This window comes from Delphinapterus leucas, chromosome 11, assembly GCF_059928025.1.
Source record: "Delphinapterus leucas isolate spDelLeu-1000000601 "Yukka" chromosome 11, BTC_Dleu_Yukka2, whole genome shotgun sequence".
In the NCBI taxonomy this organism is placed as follows: domain Eukaryota; kingdom Metazoa; phylum Chordata; class Mammalia; order Artiodactyla; family Monodontidae; genus Delphinapterus; species Delphinapterus leucas.
The window spans coordinates 78,306,315-78,329,890 of record NC_143139.1 but is presented as its reverse complement, the minus strand read 5'-3'; the positions used below and the strand labels follow the sequence as shown (position 1 = coordinate 78,329,890).

Below are 23,576 nucleotides of genomic sequence, written 5' to 3'. Positions count from 1 at the left end.
AAACCTGACAATAAGTATACAAGATCTATTTAAAGAAAACATTAAAACACTCCTAAGGGACTAATACTTTTTTAAAAGGCATGAACTAAAAAATAGAGGACATAAAATATTCTTGGTTAAGATGACTCAATAGAAGAAAAATGTTGTTTCTAAGATAAAATATAAAGGTAATGAAACTCCAATGAAATTATGAGAGAGCTTTTTTAACTAGACAAGCTGCTTCCAAAGTAAAAATAAAAAGCCATAAAACACAAGAAAAACAATTTTGAAAAGAAAGAGTAATGAGTGGGGATTTACTTTAATAGATATTAAATATATTATAAGGCTACAATAATTAAAACTGTGTGGTACTGAAACCTGAATAGACAGATCAATAGGAAATGAGTAAAAAGTACAGAAATAGGGTAGCCATCTGGAAAAACTAAAATTATATCCATTTGTTATTTTTTACATATTCCAAATAGGTTTCCATAAATTAGTAAAAGGGTCCATGGGAGAACTAATTCATAGTCACAGAATAGGGACAAAACCTTTCTAACTATGACATAAATGCAAAACTTATCAAAGAAAAGGTTAATAATGTATACCATTTAGAAATAAAAAGTTTCTTCATGGGACAGAACCACCATAAAGAAGGCTAAATAATAACTGATAATTGAAAAAATATATTTGCAAATAATATCACAGTTAAAGGGTTGATTTCTATAATTAAGAGCTTCTAAAAATTTTTAAAGAAAAGGCAACGGAAAAAAACCAACCCCCCCCACCCCAAAAAAAAAGGGCTTCCCTGGTGGGCCGGTGGTTGAGAGTCTGCCTGCTGATGCAGGGGACACGGGTTCGTGCCCCGGTCCGGGAAGATCCCACATGCCGCGGAGCGGCTGGGCCCGTGAGCCATGGCCGCTGAGCCTGCGCGTCTGGAGCCTGTGTGTCCGGAGCCCATGCTCCACAACAGTGAGAGACCCGCGTACCGCAAAAAAAAAAAGAGCAAATCATAGGCAGAAAGTTCACACAAAAGATGCTTAAGCTTAGTCCTAGTGAGAGATGTGTAAAATTTTTTTTTTTACATCTTTATTGGAGTATACTTGCTTTACAATGGTGTGTTAGTTTCTGCTTTATAACAAAGTGAATCAGTTATACATATAAATATGTTCCCATATCTCTTCCCTCTTGCATCTCCCTCCCTCCCACCCTCCCTATCCCACCCCTCTAGGAGGTCACAAAGCACCGAGCTGATCTCCCTGGGCTATGTGGCTGCTTCCCACTAGCTATCTACCTTACGTATGGTAGTGTATATATGTCCATTCCACTCTCTCGCTTTGTCACAGCTTACCCTTCCCCCTCCACATATTCTCAAGTCCATTCTCTAGTAGGTCTGTGTCTTTATTCTTGTCTTACCCTTAGGTTCTTCATGACATTTTATTTGCTTAAATTCCATATATATGTGTTAGCATACAGTATTTGTCTCTCTTTCTGACTTACTTTACTCTGTATGACAGACTCTAGGTCTATCCACCACATTACAAATAGCTCAATTTCGTTTCTTTTTATGGCTGAGTAATATTCCATTGTATATATGTGCCACGTCTTCTTTATCCATTCATCCGATGATGGACACTTAGGTTGTTTCCATCTCCGGGCTATTGTAAATAGAGCTGCAATGAACATTTTGGTACATGACTCTTTTTGAATTATGGTTTTCTCAGGGTATATGCCCAGTAGTGGGATTGCTGGGTCATATGGTAGTTCTATTTGTAGTTTTTTAAGGAACCTCCATACTGTTCTCCATAGTGGCTGTACCAATTCACATTTCCACCAGCAGTGCAAGAGTGTTCCCTTTACTCCACACCCTCTCCAGCATTTATAGTTTCTAGATTTTTTGATGATGGCCATTCTGACTGGTGTGAGATGATATCTCATTGTAGTTTTGACTTGCATTTCTCTAATGATTAATGATGTTGAGCATCCTTTCATGTGTTTGTTGGCAATCTGTATATCTTCTTTGGAGAAATACCTACCTAGGTCTTCTGCCCATTTTTGGATTGGGTTGTTTGTTTTTTTGTTATTGAGCTGCATGGGCTGCTTTTATATTCTGGAGATTAATCCTTTGTCAGTTGCTTCACTGGCAAATGTTTTCTCCCATTCGGAAGGTTATCTTTTCACCTTGTTTATGGTTTCCTTTGGTGTGCAAAAGCTTTTAAGTTTCATTAGGTCCCATTTGTTTATTACTGTTTTTATTTCCATTTCTCTAGGAGGTGGGTCAAAAAGGATCTTGCTGTGATGTATGTCATAGAGTGTTCTGCCTATGTTTTCCTCTAAGAGTTTTATAGTGTCTGGCCTTACATTTAGGTCTTTAATCCATTTTGAGTTTCTTTTTGTGTATGGAGTTAGGGAGTGTTCTAATTTCATTTTTTTACATGTAGCTGCCCAGTTTTCCCAGCACCACTTATTGAAGAGGCTGTCCTTTCTCCACTGTACATTCCTGCCTCCGTTATCAAAGATAAGGTGACCATATGTGCGTGGGTTTATCTCTGGGCTTTCTATCCTGTTCCATTGATCTATATTTCTGTTTTCGTGCCACTACCATACTGCCTTCATTACTGTAGCTTTGTATTATAGTCTGAAGTCCGGGAGCCTAATTCCTCAGGCTCTGTTTTTCGTTCTCAAGATTGCTTTGGCTATTAGGAGTCTTTTGTGTTTCCATACAAATTGTGAAAAAATTTTTTCCAGTTCTGTGAAAAATGCCAGTGGTAGTTTGATAGGGATTGCATTGAATCTGTAGATTGCTTTGAGTAGTAGAGTCATTTTCACAATGTTGACTCTTCCAATCCAAGAACATGGTATATTGCTCCATCTATTTGTATCATCTTTAATTTCTTTCAACAGTGTCTTATAAATTTCTGCATACAGGTCTTTTGTCTCCTTAGGTAGGTTTAATCCTAGATATTATATTCTTTTTGTTGCAATGGTAAATGGGAGAGTTTTCTTGATTTCACTTTCAGATTTTTCATCTTTTGTGTATAGGAATGCCAGAGATTTCTGCACATTAATTTTGTATCCTGCTACTTTACCAAATTCATTGATAAGCTCTAGTAGTTTTCTGGTAGCATCTTTAGGATTCTCTATGTATAGTATCATGTCATCTGCAAACAGTGACAGCTTTACTTCTTCTTTTCCGATTTGGATTCCTTTTATTTCCTTTGCTTCTCTGATTGCTGTGGCTAAAACTTCCAAAACTATGTTGAATAAGAGTTGTGAGAGTGGGCAACCTTGTCTTGTTCCTGATCTTAAAGGAAATGCTTTCACTCTTTCACCATTGAGGATGATGTTGGCTGTGGGTTTGTCATATATGGCCTTTATTATGTTGAGGAAAGTTCCCTCTATGCCTACTTTCTGCAGGGTTTTTATCATAAATGGGTGTTGAATTTTGTCAAAAGCTTTCTCTGCATCTATTGAGATGATCATATGGGTTTCTCCTTCAATTTATTAATATGGTGTATCACGTTGATTGATTTCCGTATATTGAAGAATCCTTGCATTCCTGGAATAAACCCCACTTGAGCATGGTGTATGATCCTTTTAATGTGCTGTTGGATTCTGTTTGCTAGTATTTTGTTGAGGATTTTTGCATCTATGTTCATCAGTGATATCAGCCTGTAGTTTTCTTTCTTTGTGATATCCTTGTCTGGTTTTGGTATCAAGGTGATGGTGGCCTCGTAGAATGAGTTTGGGAGTGTTCCTCCTTCTGCTATATTTTGGAAGAGCTTGAGAAGGATAGGTGTTAGCTCTTCTCTAAATGTTTGATAGAGTTCGCCTGTGAAGCCATCTGGCCCTGGGCTTTTGCTTGTTGGAAGATTTTTAATCACAGTTTCAATTTCAGTGCTTGTGACTGGTCTGTTCACATTTTCTATTTCTTCCTGATTCAGTCTTGGCAGTTGTGCATTTCTAAGAATTTGTCCATTTTTTCCAGGTTGTCCATTTTATTGGCATAGAGTTGCTTGTAGTAATCTCTCATGATGTTTTGTATTTCTGCAGTGTCAGTTGTGACTTCTCCTTTTTCATTTCTAATTCTATTGATTTGAGTCTTCTCCCTTTTTTTCATGAAGAGTCTGGCTAATGGTTTATCAATTTTTTTTATCTTCTCAAAGAACCAGCTTTTAGTTTTATTGATCTTTGCTATCATTTCCTTCATTTCTTTTTCATTTATTTCTGACCTGATTTTTATGATTTCTTTCCTTCTGCTAATTTCGGGTGTTTTTTGTTCTACTTTCTCTAATTGCTTTAGGTGCAAGGTTAGGTTGTTTATTCGAGATGTTTCCTGTTTCTTAAGATAGGATACTATTGCTATAAACTTCCCTCTTAGAACTGCTTTTGCTGCATCCTATAGGCTTTGGGTCGTCGTGTCTCCATTGTCATCTGTTTGTAGGTATTTTTTGATTTCCTCTTTGATTTCTTCAGTGATCACTTCGTTATTAAGTAGTGTATTGTTTAGCCTCTGTGTGTTTGTATTTTTTACAGATCTTTTCCTGTAACTGATATCTAGTCTCATAGCATTGTGGTAAGAAAAGATACTTGATACCATTTCAATTTTCTTAAATTTACCAAGGCTTGATTTGTGACCCAAGATATGATCTATCCTGGAGAATGTTCCATGAGCACTTGAGAAAAATGTGTATTCTGTTGTTTTTGGATGGAATGTCCTATAAATATCAATTAAGTCCATCTTCTTTAATGTATCATTTAAAGCTTGTGTTTCCTTATTTATTTTCATTTTTGATGATCTGTCCATTGGTGAAAATAGGGTGTTAAAGTCCCCTACTGTCAATGTGTTACTGTCGATTTCCCCTTTTATGGCTGTTAGTATTTGCCTTATGTATTGAGGTGCTCCTATGCTGGGTGCATAAATATTTACAACTGTTATATCTTCTTCTTGGATCGATCCCTTGATCATTATGTAGTGTCCTTCTTTGTCTCTTCTAATAGTCTTTATTTTAAAATCTATTTTGTCTGATATGAAAATTGCTACTCCAGCTTTCTTTTGGTTTCCATTTGCATGGAATACCTTTTTCCATCCCCTTACTTTCAGTCTCTATGTGTCTCTAGGTCTGAAGCAGGTCTCTTGTAGACAGCATATATATGGGTCTTGTTTTTGTATCCATTCAGCCAATCTGTGTCTTTTGGTGGGAGCATTTAGTCCATTTACATTTAAGGTAATTATCGATATGTATGTTCCTATTCCCATTTTCTTAATTGTTTTGGGTTCGTTATTGTAGGTCTTTTCCTTCTCTTGTGTTTCTCGCCTAGATAAGTTCCTTTAGCATTTGTTGTAAAGCTGGTTTGTTGGTGCTGAACTCTCTCAGCTTTTGCTTGTCTGTAAAGCTTTTAATTTCTCCATCAAATCTCAATGAGATCATTGCTGGGTAGAGTAATCTTGGTTGCAGGTTTTTCTCCTTCATCACTTTAAATATGTCCTGCCAGTCCCTTCTGGCTTGCAGAGTTTCTGCTGAAAGATCAGCTGTTAGCCTTATGGGGATGCCCTTCTGTGTAATTTGTTGTTTTTCCCTTGCTGCTTTTAATATGTTTTCTTTGTATTTAATTTTTGATAGTTTGATTAATATGTGTCTTGGCGTATTTCTCCTTGGACTTATCCTGTATGGGACTCTCTGTGCTTCCTGGACTTGATTAACTATTTCCTTTCCCATATTAGGGAAGTTTTCAACTATAATCTCTTCAAATATTTTCTCAGTCCCTTTCTTTTTCTCTTCTTCTTCTGGAACCCCTATAATTCGAATGTTGGTGCATTTAATGTTGTCCCAGAGGTCTCTGAGACTGTCCTCAGTTCTTTTCATTCTTTTTTCTTTATTCTGCTCTGAAGTAGTTATTTCCACTATTTTATCTTCCAGGTCTCTTATCCGTTCTTCTGTGTCAGTTATTCTTCTATTGATCCCATCGGAGTATTTTTAATTTCACTTATTTTGTTGTTCATCATTGCTTGTTTCATCTTTAGTTCTTCTAGGTCCTTGTTAAATGTTTCTTGCATTTTCTCTATTCTGTTTCCAAGATTTTGGATCATCTTTACTATCATTATTCTGAATTCTTTTTCAGGTAGACCGCCTATTTCCTCTTCATTTGTTAGGTCTGGTGGGTTTTTATCTTGCTCCTTCATCTGATGTGTGTTTTTCTGTCTTCTCATTTTGCTTATCTTACTGTGTTTTGGGTCTCCTTTTTGTAGGATGCAGGTTCGTAGTTCCCGTTGTTTTTGGTGTCTCTCCCCAGTGGCTAAAGTTGGTTCAGTGGGTTGTGTAGTCTTCCTGGTGGAGGGGACTAGTGAATGTGTTCTGGTGGATGAGGCTGGATCTTGTCTTTCTGGTGGGCAGGTCCACGTCTGGTGGTGTGTTTTGGGGTGTCTGTGGACTTATTATGATTTTGGGCAGCCTCTCTGCTAATGGGTGAGGTTGTGTTCCTGTCTTGCTAGTTGTTTGGCATAGGATGTCCAGCACTGTATCTTACTGGTCGTTGAGTGAAGCTGGGTGCTGGTGTTGAGATGGAGATCTCTGGGAGATTTTCACCGTTTGATATTATGTGGAGCTGGGAGCTCTCTTGTGGACCAGTGTCCTGAAGTTGGCTCTCCCACCTCAGTGGCACAGCACTGACTCCTGGCTGCAGCACCAAGAGCCTTTCATCCACATGGCTCAGAATAAAAGGGAAAAGGAAGGAAGGAAGGAAGGAAGGAAGGAGATAAAGTAAAATAAAATAAAGTTATTAAAATGAAAATATTAATAAAAAAAAAAAGGACGGCTAGAACCCTAGGACAAATGGTGGAAGCAAAGCTATACAGACAAAATCTCACACAGAAGCATACACATACACACTCACAAAAAGAGAAAAAGGGGAAGAAAATCATAAATCTTGCTCTCAAAGTCCACCTCCTCAATTTGGGATGACTCATTGTCTATTCATGTATTCCACAGATGCAGGGTACATCAAGTTGATTGTGGAGCTTTAACCTGCTGCTTCTGAAGCTGCTAGGAGAGATTTCCCTTTCTCTTCTTTGTTCGCACAGCTCCCGGGGGCTCAGTTTTGGATTTGGCCCCGCCTCGGCGTGTAGGTCGCTGGAGGGCGTCTGTTCTTCGCTCAGATAGGACGGGGTTAAAGAAGCACGTGCTTCGTGGACTCTGGCTTACTCAGGCCGGGGGGAGGGAGGGGTACAGAATGCGGGGCGAGCCTGCGGCGGCAGAGGCCGGCGTGACGTTGCACCAGCCTGAGGCGCACCGTGCGTTCTCCTGGGAAAGTTGTCACTGGATCCCGGGACCCTGGCAGTGGCGGGCTGCACAGGCTCCCCGGAAGGGGGGGTGTGGATAGTGACCTGTGCTCGCACACAGGCTTCTTGGTGGCAGCAGCAGCAGCCTTAGCATCTCATGTCCATCTCTAGGGTCTGTGCTTTTAGCCGCGGCTCACGCCCGTCTCTGGAGCTCCTTTCAGCAGCGCTCTTAATCCCCTCACTTCGCACACCAGGAAACAAAGAGGGAAGAAAAAGTCTCTTGCCTCTTCGGCAGCTCCAGACTTTTCCCTGGACTCCTGGCGAGCCGTGGTGCACTAGCCCCCTTCAGGCTGTGTTCACGCTGCCAACCCCAGTCCTCTCCCTGCGCTCCGACCGAAGCCGGAGCCTCAGCTCCCAGCCCCGCCTGCCCCGGCGGGGGAGCAGAGAAGCCTCTCGGGCTGGTGAGTGCCGGTCGGCACCGATCCTCTGTGCGGGAATCTCTCCGCTTTGCCCTCCGCACCCCTGTTGCTGCGCTCTCCTCCGCGGCTCCGAAGCTTTCCCCCTCCGCCACCCGCAGTCTCAGCCCGCAAAGGGGCTTCCTAGTGTGTGCAAACCTTTCCTCCTTCACAGCTCCCTCCCACTGGTGCAGGTCCCATCCCCATCCTTTTGTCTGCTTATTCTTTTTTTGCCCTACCCAGGTACGTGGGGACTTTCTTGCCTTTTGGGAGGTCTGAGGTCTTCTGCCAGCGTTCAGTAGGTGTTCTGTAGGAGTTGTTCCACGTGTAGATGTATTTCTGGTGTATCTGCGGGGAGGAAGGTGATCTCCGCGTGTTACTCTGCTGCCATCTTCCCCTCGTCCAGATGTGTAAATTAAAATTAAATCTTCCCTTCCTACTATACTGACAAAGGTTTAAAAATTTTTATAATATACCTGTATCAACAAAGGTATGGGGAAAAATGACCTTTTATTAATTACTGGCAGGAAAACAAATTGGCATAACCTTTATGGAAGGTGTTTTGCAAACCTTATCAAAATTACAAATGATTCTACCCTTTGATCCAGAAATTTTCCTTATGGGAATTGACCCAATCAATATACTAGCTTATGAACAAAATTTTATACATATATAATTATACATATACTATATATATGTCATATACCTATGACATTTATAAATATACATATATATCATATATGTGTAAAACTTTGTACATAGGTTAGTATACCTATTGGGTCAATAGATATATATGTGATATATATATATATATCTAGGGCAAATTTGTATGTAATAGCAAAAGGGTAGAAACAACCTAAATATCTATCAAAGGAAGACTAATTATGGCGCATCTTTATAAAGATTATGCAACAATAAAAAGAAGCTACGTATTGATTTGAAAAAAATTGCCAACATATACACTTACATCAGGTTGAAGAAAAGCAATGAGGAAGGAGCATAAAATTATGCATACTAATGGTTATACTGTTGGTTTTTTTGTTTTTGTTTTTGTTTTTTGCAGTACAGCGGCCTCTCACTGTTGTGGCCTCTCCGGCTGCGGAGCACAGGTTCCAGACGCGCAGGCTCAGCAGCCATAGCTCACGGGACCAGCCGCTCCGCGGCACGTGGGATCTTCCCAGACCAGGGAACGAACCCGTGTCCCCTGCATCGGCAGGTGGACTCTCAACCACTGTGCCACCAGGGAAGCCCTATTATTTGTATTTTTAAGGGAAAAATATATCAGTGTATTAGTGTGCACCATATTGGTTCACTCAACATTTTTCCTAATCTCTGAATGTGCTTACCTATATTGAAGAAGTTGCAGAGATAAAAATCCCATTTCTGAGGTTTCCTTGCAGCTAGGGCCCTGGATGAGATTTAGGTATCACCAATTCAGTGCATTCACGAAAGACCTGAAGTTGGCACTGTGCTAAGTGGTGCGGAAGACAAGAGTCAAAGCATCTTTTGCTTGTGTGGATTCTGGCAGAGGTGGTGTTGTTGGTGAGGCTGCAGCTAGAGCAGAGTCTTCCTATTTTGCAGGCAGATTTCTGATTCTACAGCTTCCTTTACGCTATGGTCTGAACGTTTGTGTTCCCACCCTCCTGAAATTCGTATGTTGAAATCCTAACCCTCCAAAGTGATGGTATTAGTGCCTTTATAAAAGAGGCTCCAGAGAGCCCTAGCCCTCTCTACCATGTGAGGACAAAGCAAGAAGGCACCATCTATGCACCAGAAAGCGGGCCCTCACCAGACACTGAATCTGCTGGTGCCCTGATACTGGACTTCTAACCTCCAAACCTGTAAGAAATACATTTCTGTTGTTTATATATAAGCTACCCAGTCTGTGGTATTTTCTTATAGCAGCACGAACAGACTAAGACACTTTATAAAACAAAAGAAAACAAAAACCTGCATTCCCTTGGTGATCCAGTTATGTATGGCTTAGTCATTTCTGGATGCTCAGCCTGGAATTTGTTTCTTTAGCCCTCACAGGGACTTTGAAAGTCCTTTAATAAATCTCCTCCTGCTTAAACAAATTGGAGTGGATTCTGTCCTCTGTAACAGAACCTTGACAGTTTGTATAAGCATGTGATATCTCTGGTAGAGGACACAGGAAACCAATTGTGGTAGGCAGAATAATGGTTCCCTAAAGATTTCCATGCCCTAATCCCCAGAACCTGTGAATATGTTAGGTTACAGGGCAAAGGAGAATTAAGGTTGCAGATGGAATTAAGGTTGCCTGTCAACTGACCTTGAAATGGGGAGATTATCCTACATTATCCATGTGGGCTTAGTGTAATCATAGGGGTCTTTACATGTAGAAAAGGGAAACAGAAGACTGAGTGTATCAGAGTCAGAGAGCCTGAAGATGCTACTCTGATGGTTTGGAAGCTACAGGAAGGGGCCACAAGCTAAGAAACTCAGGTGGTCTCTAGAAACTGAAAAAGCTTAGGAAACATTCTCCCCCAATGCCTCCAGAGGAATGTAGCCCTGCTGACACCTTAATTTTAGCCCAGTAAGGCCTATTTTGGACTTCAGAACTCCAGAACTGTAAGATAATATATTGTGTTGCTTTAAGCCGCTAAATTTGTGGTTGTTACAGCAGGAATAGGACCTTAATATTCTGACAACACTGACTGCCTCTGGGGAGGAGAACTGAGGCACTTGCAGAGAAGACGGAAGGGAGACATTCTCTCCATACCCTTATATGACTTTTGAGTTGTGATTCTTGAAAATAAATTACCTATGCAAAAAACTGAACTAAATTAAAAGAAAAAAAGAACCTCGATACATATTTGGCCAATGTCATTTGGTCTTTTTTTTTTTTAAGATTTATTATTTATTTATTTATTTTTGGCTGTGTCGGGTCTTAGTTGCGGCATGCAGGATGTTTGTTGAGGCATGTGGGTGGGATCGTTCGTTGCGGCGCGCAGGCTTCTCTCTAGTTACGGCATGTGGGTTTTCTCTCTCTAGTTGTGGAGTGCGAGTTCCAGAGCATGTGGGCTCTGTAGTTTGCGGCATGCAGGCTCCCTAGCTGAGGCGCACGAGCTCAGTACTTGTGGTGTACGGGCTTAGGTGCCCCGCAGCATGTGGGATCTTAGTTCCCTGACCAGGGATCAAACCAGCGTCCCCTGCATTGGAAGGTGGATTCTTTACTAATGGACCACCAGGGAAGTCCCTGTCATTTGGTCTTTAACGTCACAGAGAAAAATTAAGACCAGTTCAATTTCTGTTCCTTTGTAGAAAGTCTGCTTTTTCTGTTTACAATTTTTTTCTTCCTCTTTATAATCCAAAAATGATGCCAAAATTTGTCCAGGTGTCATCTGTGCTGTCTTTAAATTTATCTTCAGAAGAATTTCTTGGAGGGAGAGTCCCTTATACCATGCACTGAAGAGCATTCCTTTGCAACAGTTTCCACTATCCCCAGCCAGATGTGCATGCTTTCACTGGTTCTGGGCCAGTATTTATGCTAATTTCCCTGCATCATTCAGGAGGTGTGAATTCCAACCTCACAGTCTTAGGTGGTTTCTGACTTCTCCCCTGTGGTTGCTTTTTGGCCCTCACTGGGCACTTGGCATGTTGCTCTGCAGCTACACAGGCCAGTGGGCAGCGTACTTCTAGTCCTCAATTTGTGGACAAGCCCTCTCTGAACGCCAATGTTATGCAGTTAGCTAGGTTCTGACTTTCCCTACCTGCGGGGCCCTCTTTCCAGACCCCTTCTTTCACCAGGCATTCAAGTCCCAGCCCTGGCTGTTCCTGCTCCAGTGACTGCTCAGCTGCAGCTCTTGCTTAAAATTTCTCATTTTACTTTGGTGACTTGGGATCTCCCTTTCCTGATTTCATGCTCAGCTATAAATTAAAACAATTTTGGTTCTATTTTATCCAGCTTTGTAATAGGTTTGTATTGGGGAGGGCAGAAGCATCTTTCATGTCAGCTCAGGCCAACAGGTTGACCAGAAGTATCGATTCTGCATTTTGATTTCCTGGTAAAACTTATTTATCACACCCAACACAACGATCCAGGGCACTGCCTTTAGAATTGTATAGATGAGGGTCTATATTAGCCGTGAACCATCACCCAGAGTTCAATACCTCTCCCAGCACCTTGCCTCATTTAATAAATGTGCATAGTGACAGGACTTTCCTAAAGGATAAATGAAATCACATAAGAAAGCACCAGCACACAGCATCAGGAGTGAATACTTAGGCTCTGCTAAGAGTTTCAAACCATCTTGTTAGATTTCCTTTGGTTCCTTCAAGGGGCAATCTTCCTCTGAGTCTTCAGGATAGCATCCCATTGCGTTCATGTGGCAATTTTCTCACATGTGCCATCTGTTGTTTCTTATTTTCTCACTGTTGACTCTGTCTAGAATAGGTCTCTTCATGCCTTGTGTCTGACAGTAGAGAGTGGAGAATGTATGCTCTGCCCTTGGTCATGGTACCGTCCTTTCTCAGATTTACATGATCCAAGGGCAGAGCTCTGAGTGGAACATCTAGACTCTTGCAGACATCGGCCCAGGACAGCTCTGCTTCGCTGAGGATGGTTCTCATCATACCCTCATTGTATGAATTGCTGACACTCTGGATCGATACAGCACATATACACACACATGCTCATACACACACACACACACACAAAATCACTGTTGTAAGCATGAATGATTTATCTCCATTCTCACCTGTACATGGTTTAATTATTCAGGATTTGAGGATATAATGTGTCTCCCTAGTTCCCCACCACTATGGGAAATTGTGTCTCAGAGGAACAGAAAAAGCCAAGAGAGCAGAAGAGGAATGACATCCCAGTTTTTAGTTGGCATTGACCCATGTCTCTGAGCCAGGGGCAAGGCAGTATGGGAAAGACAAATCATATTTTTTTCAGGATGGACGGTTTTCTCTGTTTCAAGAGGCAAATCATGTACTCGTTGATTCTCGGTCAGTTGATTCTCAGTTCTGCTCCATAGATCTCTATGTTCTGACAGTACGTTCATCAACATTGATTTTTGGCATGACACGTATTTATATTTTTCCATATATCAAGTGTATTTAGTTGTGAGAGGCTGCATCCGGAACCACTAATCCTAAATGTTGCTTTTAATTCAAAGTGTATTATAGAAATTAATAATTTTTAATCCTAGCTGAATTTCTTATTAAGCCCACAGGAAAATCAAGACAAAAAGATGGTGTATATTTGAATATAACTGGGCCCAAAGTAGACATGGAGTAAATGGTTTTTTGCATTCAATCTAAATATGGTCCCATATCACCAGCAGCATCATTTCAGGGTCTCTATTCCTACAAGACAATGTAAAAGAAACCTCAATAAGTTGGACCAGCTACAACACTCAATTCTCTTATTGTTCTATAGACATCATACAATTGCTCTCTGGTTCTGGCAAGATGATCTATATTCCATCCTCCACACGTGACTGGTCTATTTTGTCACCATGCTTCTCTGATTGTCAACTGCTCTGCTGAGAAAATGAGCTCCCCCTCCCATCTGGTATCCATGCCTCCAATTCATTTGTATCTGCCCCACATGTACTTCTTCCAGAAAAGAAAGTTCCTCATAAACTCATATGCCCACCCCACCTGTGTCCAGCTTTAGATTAAAATACATTAATCTGCCTCCACTAATTAATATGGTCCTCTTAAAAGCTGCATTTATATAATTTCAAAGTGGATGCCTGTTCTGATGGCCAAAAACTGGAAGCTCGTGGAAGGCAAGACCCACTCCTTGGTGTGTTCTGTGACTCCTCCCTCCCTCTGGACAGAAATATCTGGTACAGGGCTCTGCACACAAAAACAATGAATATCACTTACCACATCGCGTACAGGTCAACGCTAGTGAAGGTAAATCACTGAGGGGGTTTTCTCCTGCATGCTAATATATGCTAATGCAAGGAAAATCAAACAATTTTAATTTGTTATTGTTGCCCTTTAGCGATTCATTATAATATGAACCTCACTGCCATCTGGGTATTTGCAGCTATCAGTTGGGGATTCAATACTTCCTTCCAACCCAAATACTGAAGTGAGGGAAATCATAACATGAATTAATGATCAGTCGGCTAGGAAAATACTGGAGGGCAAAATTATTATTCTTAAGGCAAAATACAAAATGAATTGGACTTTAAAATTTGTTCATTTCAAATTACTATCTTGGTACAACAGTAAAGGAGTGCTAATGGTACAAAATGAAAACTGAAAATTGGAAGATGCTAGGAAAACTACTGAAATAGAAAAGTAAAGCATAACTTCTAGTAATAAGCAGAGCTGGGATGAAGACTACCTGCCCATCTGGATCAACTAAGATCATCTGGTTAGGGGATGCCATTGCCCACGGGTGACATTACTAACTGACCACCGCAGCACCTTTTCCAGTGTTTCCATACAGAAGTTCAGAATTCTTCTCAGGTGGCTACCAGCCATAGATTGAACGTGTCATAAGTGATAGTCTGGATTATCACTCCACAAACATTCACACCCCTTCCTTCCTCTACAGGCAGAGTCTAATTCCCTGCCTCACTGGTATTGGACTTGGCCATATGACTTGCTATGCCTAATGGGATTTAATGAGGCCTTTCTTAGGCCTCACGTGTGCTTCTGTGCTTGGTCTTGGTCTTGTGCTCTGGTTTATACCCTGAGAACAGCAGGCCCCAGGTAGCCACAGCCTCTTTAGCCTGGGTCTCATAACAAATGTACACAGAGTACACCTGAACTCAGCCTGCAGCCTGAAGCAGAACACATGAGACAAGTTAAGAGGACGAAGTCATGTTGTTCTAGCCACTGCGTTTTAGGGTCGTCCGGTACACAGTATAACTTTGCCAGTAACTGACTAATACAGCATTTTAGATGAAACTTATTTGTTATCCCTGGCCTAAAAACCGGTAAGACAAGAAAATGTCTAGGATAAAGTAGACAGACGTTTCAGAGGTAATACGGGGCCATTATGAAAAAGAAATAGCCATGTTGGAAGCCATGTTCAGCCATGTTGAATCACAGTCTTAAAGTTTTCAGATTTTAGTCTTATCCATAAATAAATCTAATTCACAGAGCCTTCAGATTAGGACAAATGAGGTTGAGAGAAATTAAATGGTTTGACAGGATCAAGGTATAAGTTGAACCCTCTTCATTATTAATATTGCATTCTCTTTGTAGCAAAACAATAATGTGTGCTTCTAAGAGGACTGCCTTCCTGGCATTCTGAACCAGGGAGAACTGAGTTGACGAGCAGTGTCAAGAGAAAAAAGCGGCGACGAGCCCCTGCTGCCAGACTGCCCTGCTTTGTCGCCTGGGAGCCTATCTATGGGGACTCTAAGGAAGGCCATGCACCCAGTCTGAGATCCAGGCCACGGTCCGGAAATCTGATGAAGCAAAATCCTACTAGGCATGAAGGCAATAACAATAAGGAAACAATACCTTGGCATAAAAATCCATCTGATGGTTTAACCTCAGGGCAAACCATTTTCAGGTTGGAAAATAGTCTGGGCCACCTAGTCTTCAGGAGAGAGTCATGAAGGAGATGATTTCAGACACGAACTCTTCAGTTAAGGCTGACTTAACCTTAACCAGAAGAGTAAGCTACAGCGTATAGGTGTGATTTCAGAGGCTTTAGGAAGACTGTTCCCACCCCCATCAGGTTAAAGTTAACACTTTCATTCCCTTTGGCTCAATGCTCACCTGATGCCAAGCAAAATTAGATACTGTTATTCCTAAAATATCCTTCTGGAAGTAAGATTCCAGTACTTGGCTCCTTAGAACCTATCTAAGTGTTTAGCACACAAGAAGCACTCAATAAATACTTCTTGAATAAATGAAAGGGCAAACGCGTAAGTGATTGTTCAATATCTATGTTACTGCTGACCTGACTTAGAGGTTTACATTATAGTTTACTAACCAACAAAGGCGTCATCAGTAAGAAAAAACAGAGCAGTAAGGTAAAGTTTAAATTCCACTAACCTCTCATTCATTCATTTAATAAATATTAATATCAGATGCCATCTATGTGTAAGCAATGTGTGATTTTCTGTAGACAGAGCAGCAAATCAAATAGCTAAAGTCCCTGCTCTCAGGAAGCTGACAATAGTTTAATAAGAGGAATAGTCCAAACATGCACAGGCGCACACACACACACACACACACAATACAAGAGAACTAATAGAAAGGACAGGGAGCCACACAAGAGTGTAAGAGTGAGTACACGTTTTAGAGGAGCAGAGAAGGTCCCTCAGGTAAATAATCCCGAAAGGTCTCATTTGAAATGTGTGAACTGGAAAATAAACAGACATCAGGAAATACCATTTTTTTCACAGAGCCCTACATCTGAAATGCAGCAGCAGATGGAGTATCACGTATGTATGTACAGTGAGCTGAGGTCCCTATATTTTAGCAGCTAGATCCTAAGAACCCATCCTCTCCCAGAGGTTCCCCAAACTATTGTCCTTTTTAAGTTAAAATCTCTATAATTAAACCTCTGAAACTTGATTACACATGACATATATTATAATTTTATAAAATGCCTAACATTCAAACATACCAAGCAAATAATCTGTGTACGAAGACAAAAGATCCATGGTGGCAAATTCTGGGATATTCGGTAATGCCTGTTGACTAACTTTATCAGTTCTATCATTTGTCTTTCCGATAAGTAGGTTGATTGCCAGCACAGCCTCACTGACCTAAAATTAATGCATAATTAGAGTTCATAAATGCAAGCTTTCTGATTCATAGATTATCAATTAGGTAAATAATGTGAAAAGGCGAATTCATAAAATGACATTTGGTACACATTAGGGAAAAAATAAAGACAACCTGAAAAACAATATGTGGATATCCCCCAACATGTAGTATATACCATAGTCAAACAAATCATGACTGTTGACAATTTAATCAATAAATAAGTCATTTTGAATAGGCTACCTCCTGTAGCTATGACAGATACTTGCCAAAATGTGTGTCAAATATGTGCACATGTGTATCTCCCATTATTTTCATTAAAGAAAAGTGGAATCAAACCAAGTCTGGCTAATAGCGATTAAAAACACTACACATATAAAGAGCACTTCTAATCTTCCCAAAGAAACATCATTGGTGCAAATCCCAAAGAATGTGATATTTTCCTTTCTCTTGTATCAATACATTGTTTTGCCTTAACAGATGTGACGATAAAAAGAAGAGTTAAATAAAACTCACACCAACCTGTGCAGCAGCTCTCATTGCAATCCAGGCAAATAAACTGTGCATTTCAGATTGACTTACTGTCGGTTCTTTAATAGAACTATGCCTTCCGGGAAGAGCCTAAAAAATATGGCAAATGTTTTATGATAAAGATAGGTAAAGATATCATAAAGTTTCGTGATAGATTTTCTCATCTTCTGAAGATGAGATTTTAGTGGAACACTACATGGCCATTAAGTGTAATAATGTATATTCATCTATTGACATGAAAAGGCATCCAAACTACCTTAAGCAAAAGAAAAGTATAGGTTACAAAACAGCATATGCACAATATGATCCCGTTTTCTAAAAGCTAGGTACACACATATGTTCCCGGTATACACAAGCAGAGAAAACTGTCAACAGTGGTTACCCCAGGTTTTAAGGGTAATTTATTTTTATCTTTTTTGTGATTTTCTAGACGAGCTTACATTATTTGAATAAAAATAAAATAAACACAAACTGCATTTTAAGTAAATGTTATTTACCATCTTAATAGAGGATCTAGAAATTGAATATATCTTGTGTGTAAAGACGTCAGAAACAAGAATATTACTTAAAGGTTTTTGGTAGGCATTTGCTATCAGTTTTCTAACTACAAAACTATTAAAGGGATGACTGTAATCATAACGTTCCACAGAATAGCAAAAAGTGACAGTGAACGGAGATATGTTTAACATGGGACGGTGTGTGTGTGTGTTCAGCTTTTAAATATAAAAAAGTCAATAGTATAGAAGTAAACAGAAACTCCACCAGCAACATAGTATCTGTTTTACATTTTTTAAGTATTAATAGTCAATTTTAAAGATTTAACTGATCTGTAAAAACTATTCAATTAGATTGCTTGTTCTAATTTTTGATGGTCATACTTTGGCCGATTTTTAAAATCTTCAACAAAACTCCAGAATAAAACAAGCAATAACAAAAATATCTTTCTTTTACTTCTGGCTATAAGCCTCCCAAGGAAAAAGAAATGCAATGAATAAAGCTAATGCCAGAGCAGGAAATACAGTGCACAAAGGTGGCCTGGTCCAGATCAAGTGTTAAGCTTGGAGGCAGACAGATGGTACCTGGAGAGATCTGCCCACGGGAAATCTAAAATCTAAGCAATATAGTCCTGTCCCAAATATGGAGACCCCAGTCGCCAACTGTAATAAAACTACTTAGGCTCTGGTGTAGCCATTGCCAGCTTACTGACTATATAAGCTTGGGCAATTCATCTGTTTAATTCTGGAAACAAGGTTAATAGGCATTGAGTGAAGAATATAGAATAACATTAAATAACTATATTGTAAGAACAATTAGTGACACACACATTCAAAAAAGAGAGCTCATTTTGAATTGAGAGGAAGGCTTTATTGAGGAGGGACTGAGAGGTGTTCAACATTGAGTAGGAGACACTAGCTTACGCAAACAGGCAAGAAAAAGAAAAAAAAATGCATCTAGATAGGAAATGAAGAAGTTAAATTGTTTTTGTTTGCAGGACACATGATGCTCTATGTAAAAACTTCCAAGATACACACACACACACACCTCTAGAATTAATAAATGTGTTTATTAGCAAAATCACAGGATACAAAACTCAATACTCATAAATCAACTGTATTTCTGTATACCAGCAATGAACAATCTGAAAGTGAAATTAAGAAAATACCTGTTCACAATAGAAATAAGCTTAACAAAAATGTACAAAATTTGTACACTGAAAAGTAAAAAAAAACATTTTGAGAAAAATTACTATCTAAATAAATGAAGAGAGAGTTCATATTTATGAACTGGAGGATTTGACATTGCTAACATGCCAACTGTCCACAAATTGATCTGTAGATCCAACACAATGTCTACCAAAATTCTGTTCGTTTTTTGGCAGAAACTGACAAGCAGATTCTAAAGTGTATATGAAAATGCAAAAGACTCAAAGTGAAAACAATTTTGAAAGGGAAGAAAATAACTGGAGGGCATGTACTTTCCAATTTCAAAAAACTTACTACAAGCCACACAATAACCAAGACAATGGATACTCACATAAAGGTAGATTTATGGATCAATGGAATAGAATAGGGAGTCTAGGAATAAATATTTATATTCATGATCAATAGACTTTTTGACAAAGGAGCCAAGGCAATTCAGTAAAGAAAGATAGTTTTTTCAACAAATGGTGCTGAGACAAATGGATATCTATGTGCAAAAATATGAATTTAGAGCCTTACCTCACACTTTACAAAAAAGATTAATTCAAAATGGACCATGGACTTAAACATTAAAGCTATAAAACTTTTAGAAGAAAACATACGAGAAAATCTTCAACATCTGGGGTTAGGTAAAGAGCTACCAAAACCACAAAACATAAAAGAAAAAGATGATAAATTGGACTTCATTAAAACTAAAAGCTTTTTTGTTTCCAAAGACACGATTAACAGCGTGAAAAGACAAGCCACAACTGGGAAAAATATTTGCAAATTATGTATCTGATAAGGGACATATATCTAGAATATATATTTAAAAATTCTTACAACTCAGTGATAAAAAAAGATAACCCGATTTAGGCTATGGGCCAAGGATCTGAATAGACATTTTCCCAAAGAAGATATACAAATGGCTAATAAACACATGGAAAGATTTCAGTATCATTAACCATCAGGGAAATCAAAATCACAATGAAATATTACTTCATACCCACTAGGATGGCTATAATCAAAAAGATAAATAATAACAATTGTTATCAGGTATGTGGAGAAGTTGGAACCCTCATACACTGCTGGTAGGAATACACAATGCTACAGCCACTTTGGAAAACAATCTAACAGATCATCAACAGTCTAAACAGAGAGTTGACATTTGACCCAGCAATTCCATTCTCAGGTATACACCGAAGGAATTGAAAACATAGGTCCACATAAAAAATTTGTATATGAATATTCAAAGCAGCATTGATCATAACAGCCAAAAAGTGGAAACAATTCGTATGTCCATCACCCGTTGAATGGATCAAGAAAATGTGGTATGGGCTCCCCTGATGGCGCAGTGGTTAAGAATCTGCCTGCCAATGCAGAGGACACAGGTTCAATCCCTGGTCCGGGAAGATCCCACATGCCGCGGAACAACTAAGCCCGTGTGCCACAACTACTAAGCCTGCACTCTAGAGCCGTGAGCCACAACTACTGAAGCCCGCGCACCTACAGCCCGTGCTCCGCAACAAGACAAGCCACTGCAATGAGAAGACTGCGCACCACAAGGAGGAGTGGCCCCCGCTCGTCGCAACTAGAGAAAGCCCGCACGCAGCAACAAAGACCTGCCAGTGCAGCCAAAAATAAATTAATTAATTAATTTGAAAAAAAGATACACAGGAAATAATGATCATATTGTATAGAATTATACTATTCTTTTCACTCAAATCTTATTTGTTCAATCTCTTAATTAATTATAAACACCTCCCTAGAGAAGGCCCCAAAGGTGATATACTTCTATCCTAGAATCTTATTAATTTGCATTGCAAATTGCTATGGAAACAAATATTTTTGTTTTCTCTTATTGGACATAAAGATGTTTATCACACCACAAAAGTAAGTTTTCTATGTAATCATTTTGATGAAAAAAAAAAAAATAGCTGCTATCCACCTAAGGCAGCAACCATATGAGTAGTTCAGCTGACTGAAAGCTTATTTGCCTAAAGGTTTTAAGTCATGTTTATGCTGCCTCAAAAATTAGAGATCTGACGTCAAAATTCTCTGGGAAGATTTTTTGGTGGGTCAGAGGGTTATTTAATAAGAATGAAATATATAATGCCTACTGAAACTTAAAGAATAAAAAACTAGACATTTTTTATTAAAAAATGAAAACAAAGTTACTGGGTTCATCCACCTCCAAACCACCCAACCTCCTGCCCAGAGTATCTCACTCTGTCTGGATCCTTGGTACTCAAGTGTGGCCCACAGACCAGCAGCACGGGCATTACCCAGGAGCTCCTTAGACGGGCCAAATCTCAGACCTCATCAGGATCACAGGATCCCTGGAGATGTTTCTGCCCCTTATTTGGAAGTGCTGCTTGAGGGAGTACATGCCTCTGCCACTCTTTGCACGCTCCCTCCCAATCCATCAAATCCCACTTTCCAGCTCTTTCCACCACAGTCATTCACAATCCCACCAACCAGAGTTATTTCCTAATCCTAAATTTCACCACCTAAAGCAGCCCCCAGCCTTCCTTCACTTCTCTTCCTCCCACCTTTCTTCCTCTCGCTTTCTTCCTTTCCACGTTTATTATCTGTCTCCCTCCACTGAAGAGTAAGTGCATGGAAGCAAGCACTGAGTTTGTCTTGAACCTTGCTTTATCACCTTCCAGAGTACGGCCTGGGTCATAGTACGTGCTCAATAGATATGGGATGAATGAATGAATGACTCTTTTCAAAAGGTGATCTGTTTGCAAGCCACATCAGTGGTGAAAACCATACATGTCCATCTGCTTAACCAATATGTCATTTCCTGCAATCACCTGATCAATACTAATGACTTAGAGTATTTATATACACCTACATTTCATGGATAACATTTTAACAGGCAAAAATGTCCACGTGAAATCTGTTTCCAGAGTCTTACGTAAAAATATCGAAGGAGGTATCTAAATATGAGTGTGAGCATTAAGTAATGAATTAATTTCTTCAAGTCACAAAGAAAAAGTTTCTTTATTTCCACAGCACAGTGCTACCAAAGTAAGCAAGTTCAAAGGCAACATACTTTAAATTTCTAATAAAATTGTTTGTTACCTTAGTAAGTGTTGATGGTGATGCTGAAAGTTTGCTCTTTGGCTTCCTCATGTGCAAAAATAATAGGGCTATTTCGAGGTAGGAGTCTCTTATCAACCTAAAATGATACAGCATTGTACTTATTAGATAGCTCACCATTCATAATCATTTTGCATCTTGTGTCAACAATTTCTGAGAGACTAAAAGGCAAAAATAGGCAAAACCAGCATCTGTTCCAAACTCATCCTCTTTTCAGAGCACTTGTGGCTTAGACACGGGCATCTTTCTTCCTACTGAAATTGAAAGCTCTTGAAGAGAGCTGAGCATTCCACCTTGTCCTGTGCTGGCAATACTCCATGCTATGACCACAATGCAGCTGAGCATCAAGACCATTCTGGAATATTCCAGCACACAAGGCACTAAAGAAGTGACAGTCAAGACTGGAGGAACCTGCCTGGAAAACCAGACCTCTCTCTCTACTCTCCTACGCTAATTATAATAAGTTCGAAAGAGACACATAGAGTTATGCTGAAAGCCGTGATTCGGTATGGGTTAGGTCTGTGTATTCACTATCAAACCTGCCAGGTGGGACCATTTAAATCAGCGCAGTTGTAATGATGCTGGCTTATGCCCCATCTTAAGGTGACTTTGATACAGAATTGAGCTGGCCAGCCTTGGTACTGCTGAACCAGAGTGAATATTCACATAAATCCCTTCTAGATACAATTTCACATCTAGTGGAGCCTCCTGTAACCTGGGACTGACAGGAGATCAATCTGTGTACAGACTAGAAGCGATTTACAGTCCAGTACATCACCATGCTAACCACCATCATCAACCATCACTGTAAATGAGGCCTTGGAGCAGAGCCAAGAGCATCAAGCTTGAAAAGGAAGTCAGTGAACCTGTTGCACAATGGACCCCAGTGAACTAGCCCTGCCGCGGGAAAAGGGTGCCCCAGTCGCCCCAGCCTTAAATAGTCAATGTACTACCAGAACACGAGTCTCAAACACAAACGCACATTGTCATGATAATGGAAAGGTCTTTTTTTTTTTTTTTTTTTTACCCTGAGTTTTGATCATGTCTCAAGCTTAGCTGTATAGCTTCAAATAGACTCTCAAGTTGCAAAGTTGTAGATTTCTCTTCCACCAATATTTGACATTCTATTTTGCCTGAAAGAAGAAAAGGATATACAAAGATGGTTTTTCCTTTTTCTATCATTTAGAACTTCAGAATATTTTATGCAGGAAATTTGGAAAACTGAATGTGCTGTCCTTTTTGTCTGTCCGTCTCCTGTTTCTTGCTAGAAGGTAAGCCAATGGGGAAAGAGCTGTTGCTTCCTTCCCCAGGAAGGCTCCCCCTGCCTCCTTTCACTTTCCAGACACAACTGTTCTTATCATCTTACTTTCCTCTCCATTTCCTTACTTTGTGCTCCCACTTCCTCCTGTAGCACATTCCGTTTATCTAAATCCATTTTCTTCTTTCTTCTATCATTGCAGGTATCGTAGAAAACATCTTTGCTAAAAACAAACCCTAGAAAGTCAGCAAACGCTTGAAAACCAGCACGGATGATGCAAACACTCTCGTTTGCACACAGCTCCCACCCCTCATGGTGAGCCACAGCCTTCAAATGCAGGCGCTGGAATGGTACTTCTGTAGCAAGAAGGGCAGGAAAGGCAAATCTTACAATCACTATAAAAAGGATTCCCAGTTTCCGTGCGGCATATGCACAGGGCACAGAGCCACCTGGTGTTAAGTTCACGTCTGGACTTACAGATAGTTATTTACCCAGACTACACCTCATCTGCCAACTGGGATTGGTCATGCCTACCTTGTAGTGCTGTTGTAAGAACTGGCAATATG

The 23,576-nt window shown here is 39.9% G+C and overlaps 1 protein-coding gene across 1 annotated transcript in view; it reads right to left on the bottom strand.

Annotated features, from left to right (window-relative positions):
- CFAP54 (cilia and flagella associated protein 54) overlaps positions 1 to 23,576 on the bottom strand; it is a 296,739-nt gene that overhangs the window by 59,974 nt on the left and 213,189 nt on the right. The window contains exons 58-61 of the mRNA XM_022562388.3: positions 22,780 to 22,885; positions 21,735 to 21,831; positions 16,957 to 17,055; positions 16,295 to 16,436 (exon numbers count right to left, since the gene is read on the bottom strand). Coding sequence (XP_022418096.3) covers positions 16,295 to 16,436; positions 16,957 to 17,055; positions 21,735 to 21,831; positions 22,780 to 22,885 — 444 coding nt within the window. The remainder of the gene's footprint in view (positions 1 to 16,294; positions 16,437 to 16,956; positions 17,056 to 21,734; positions 21,832 to 22,779; positions 22,886 to 23,576) is intronic.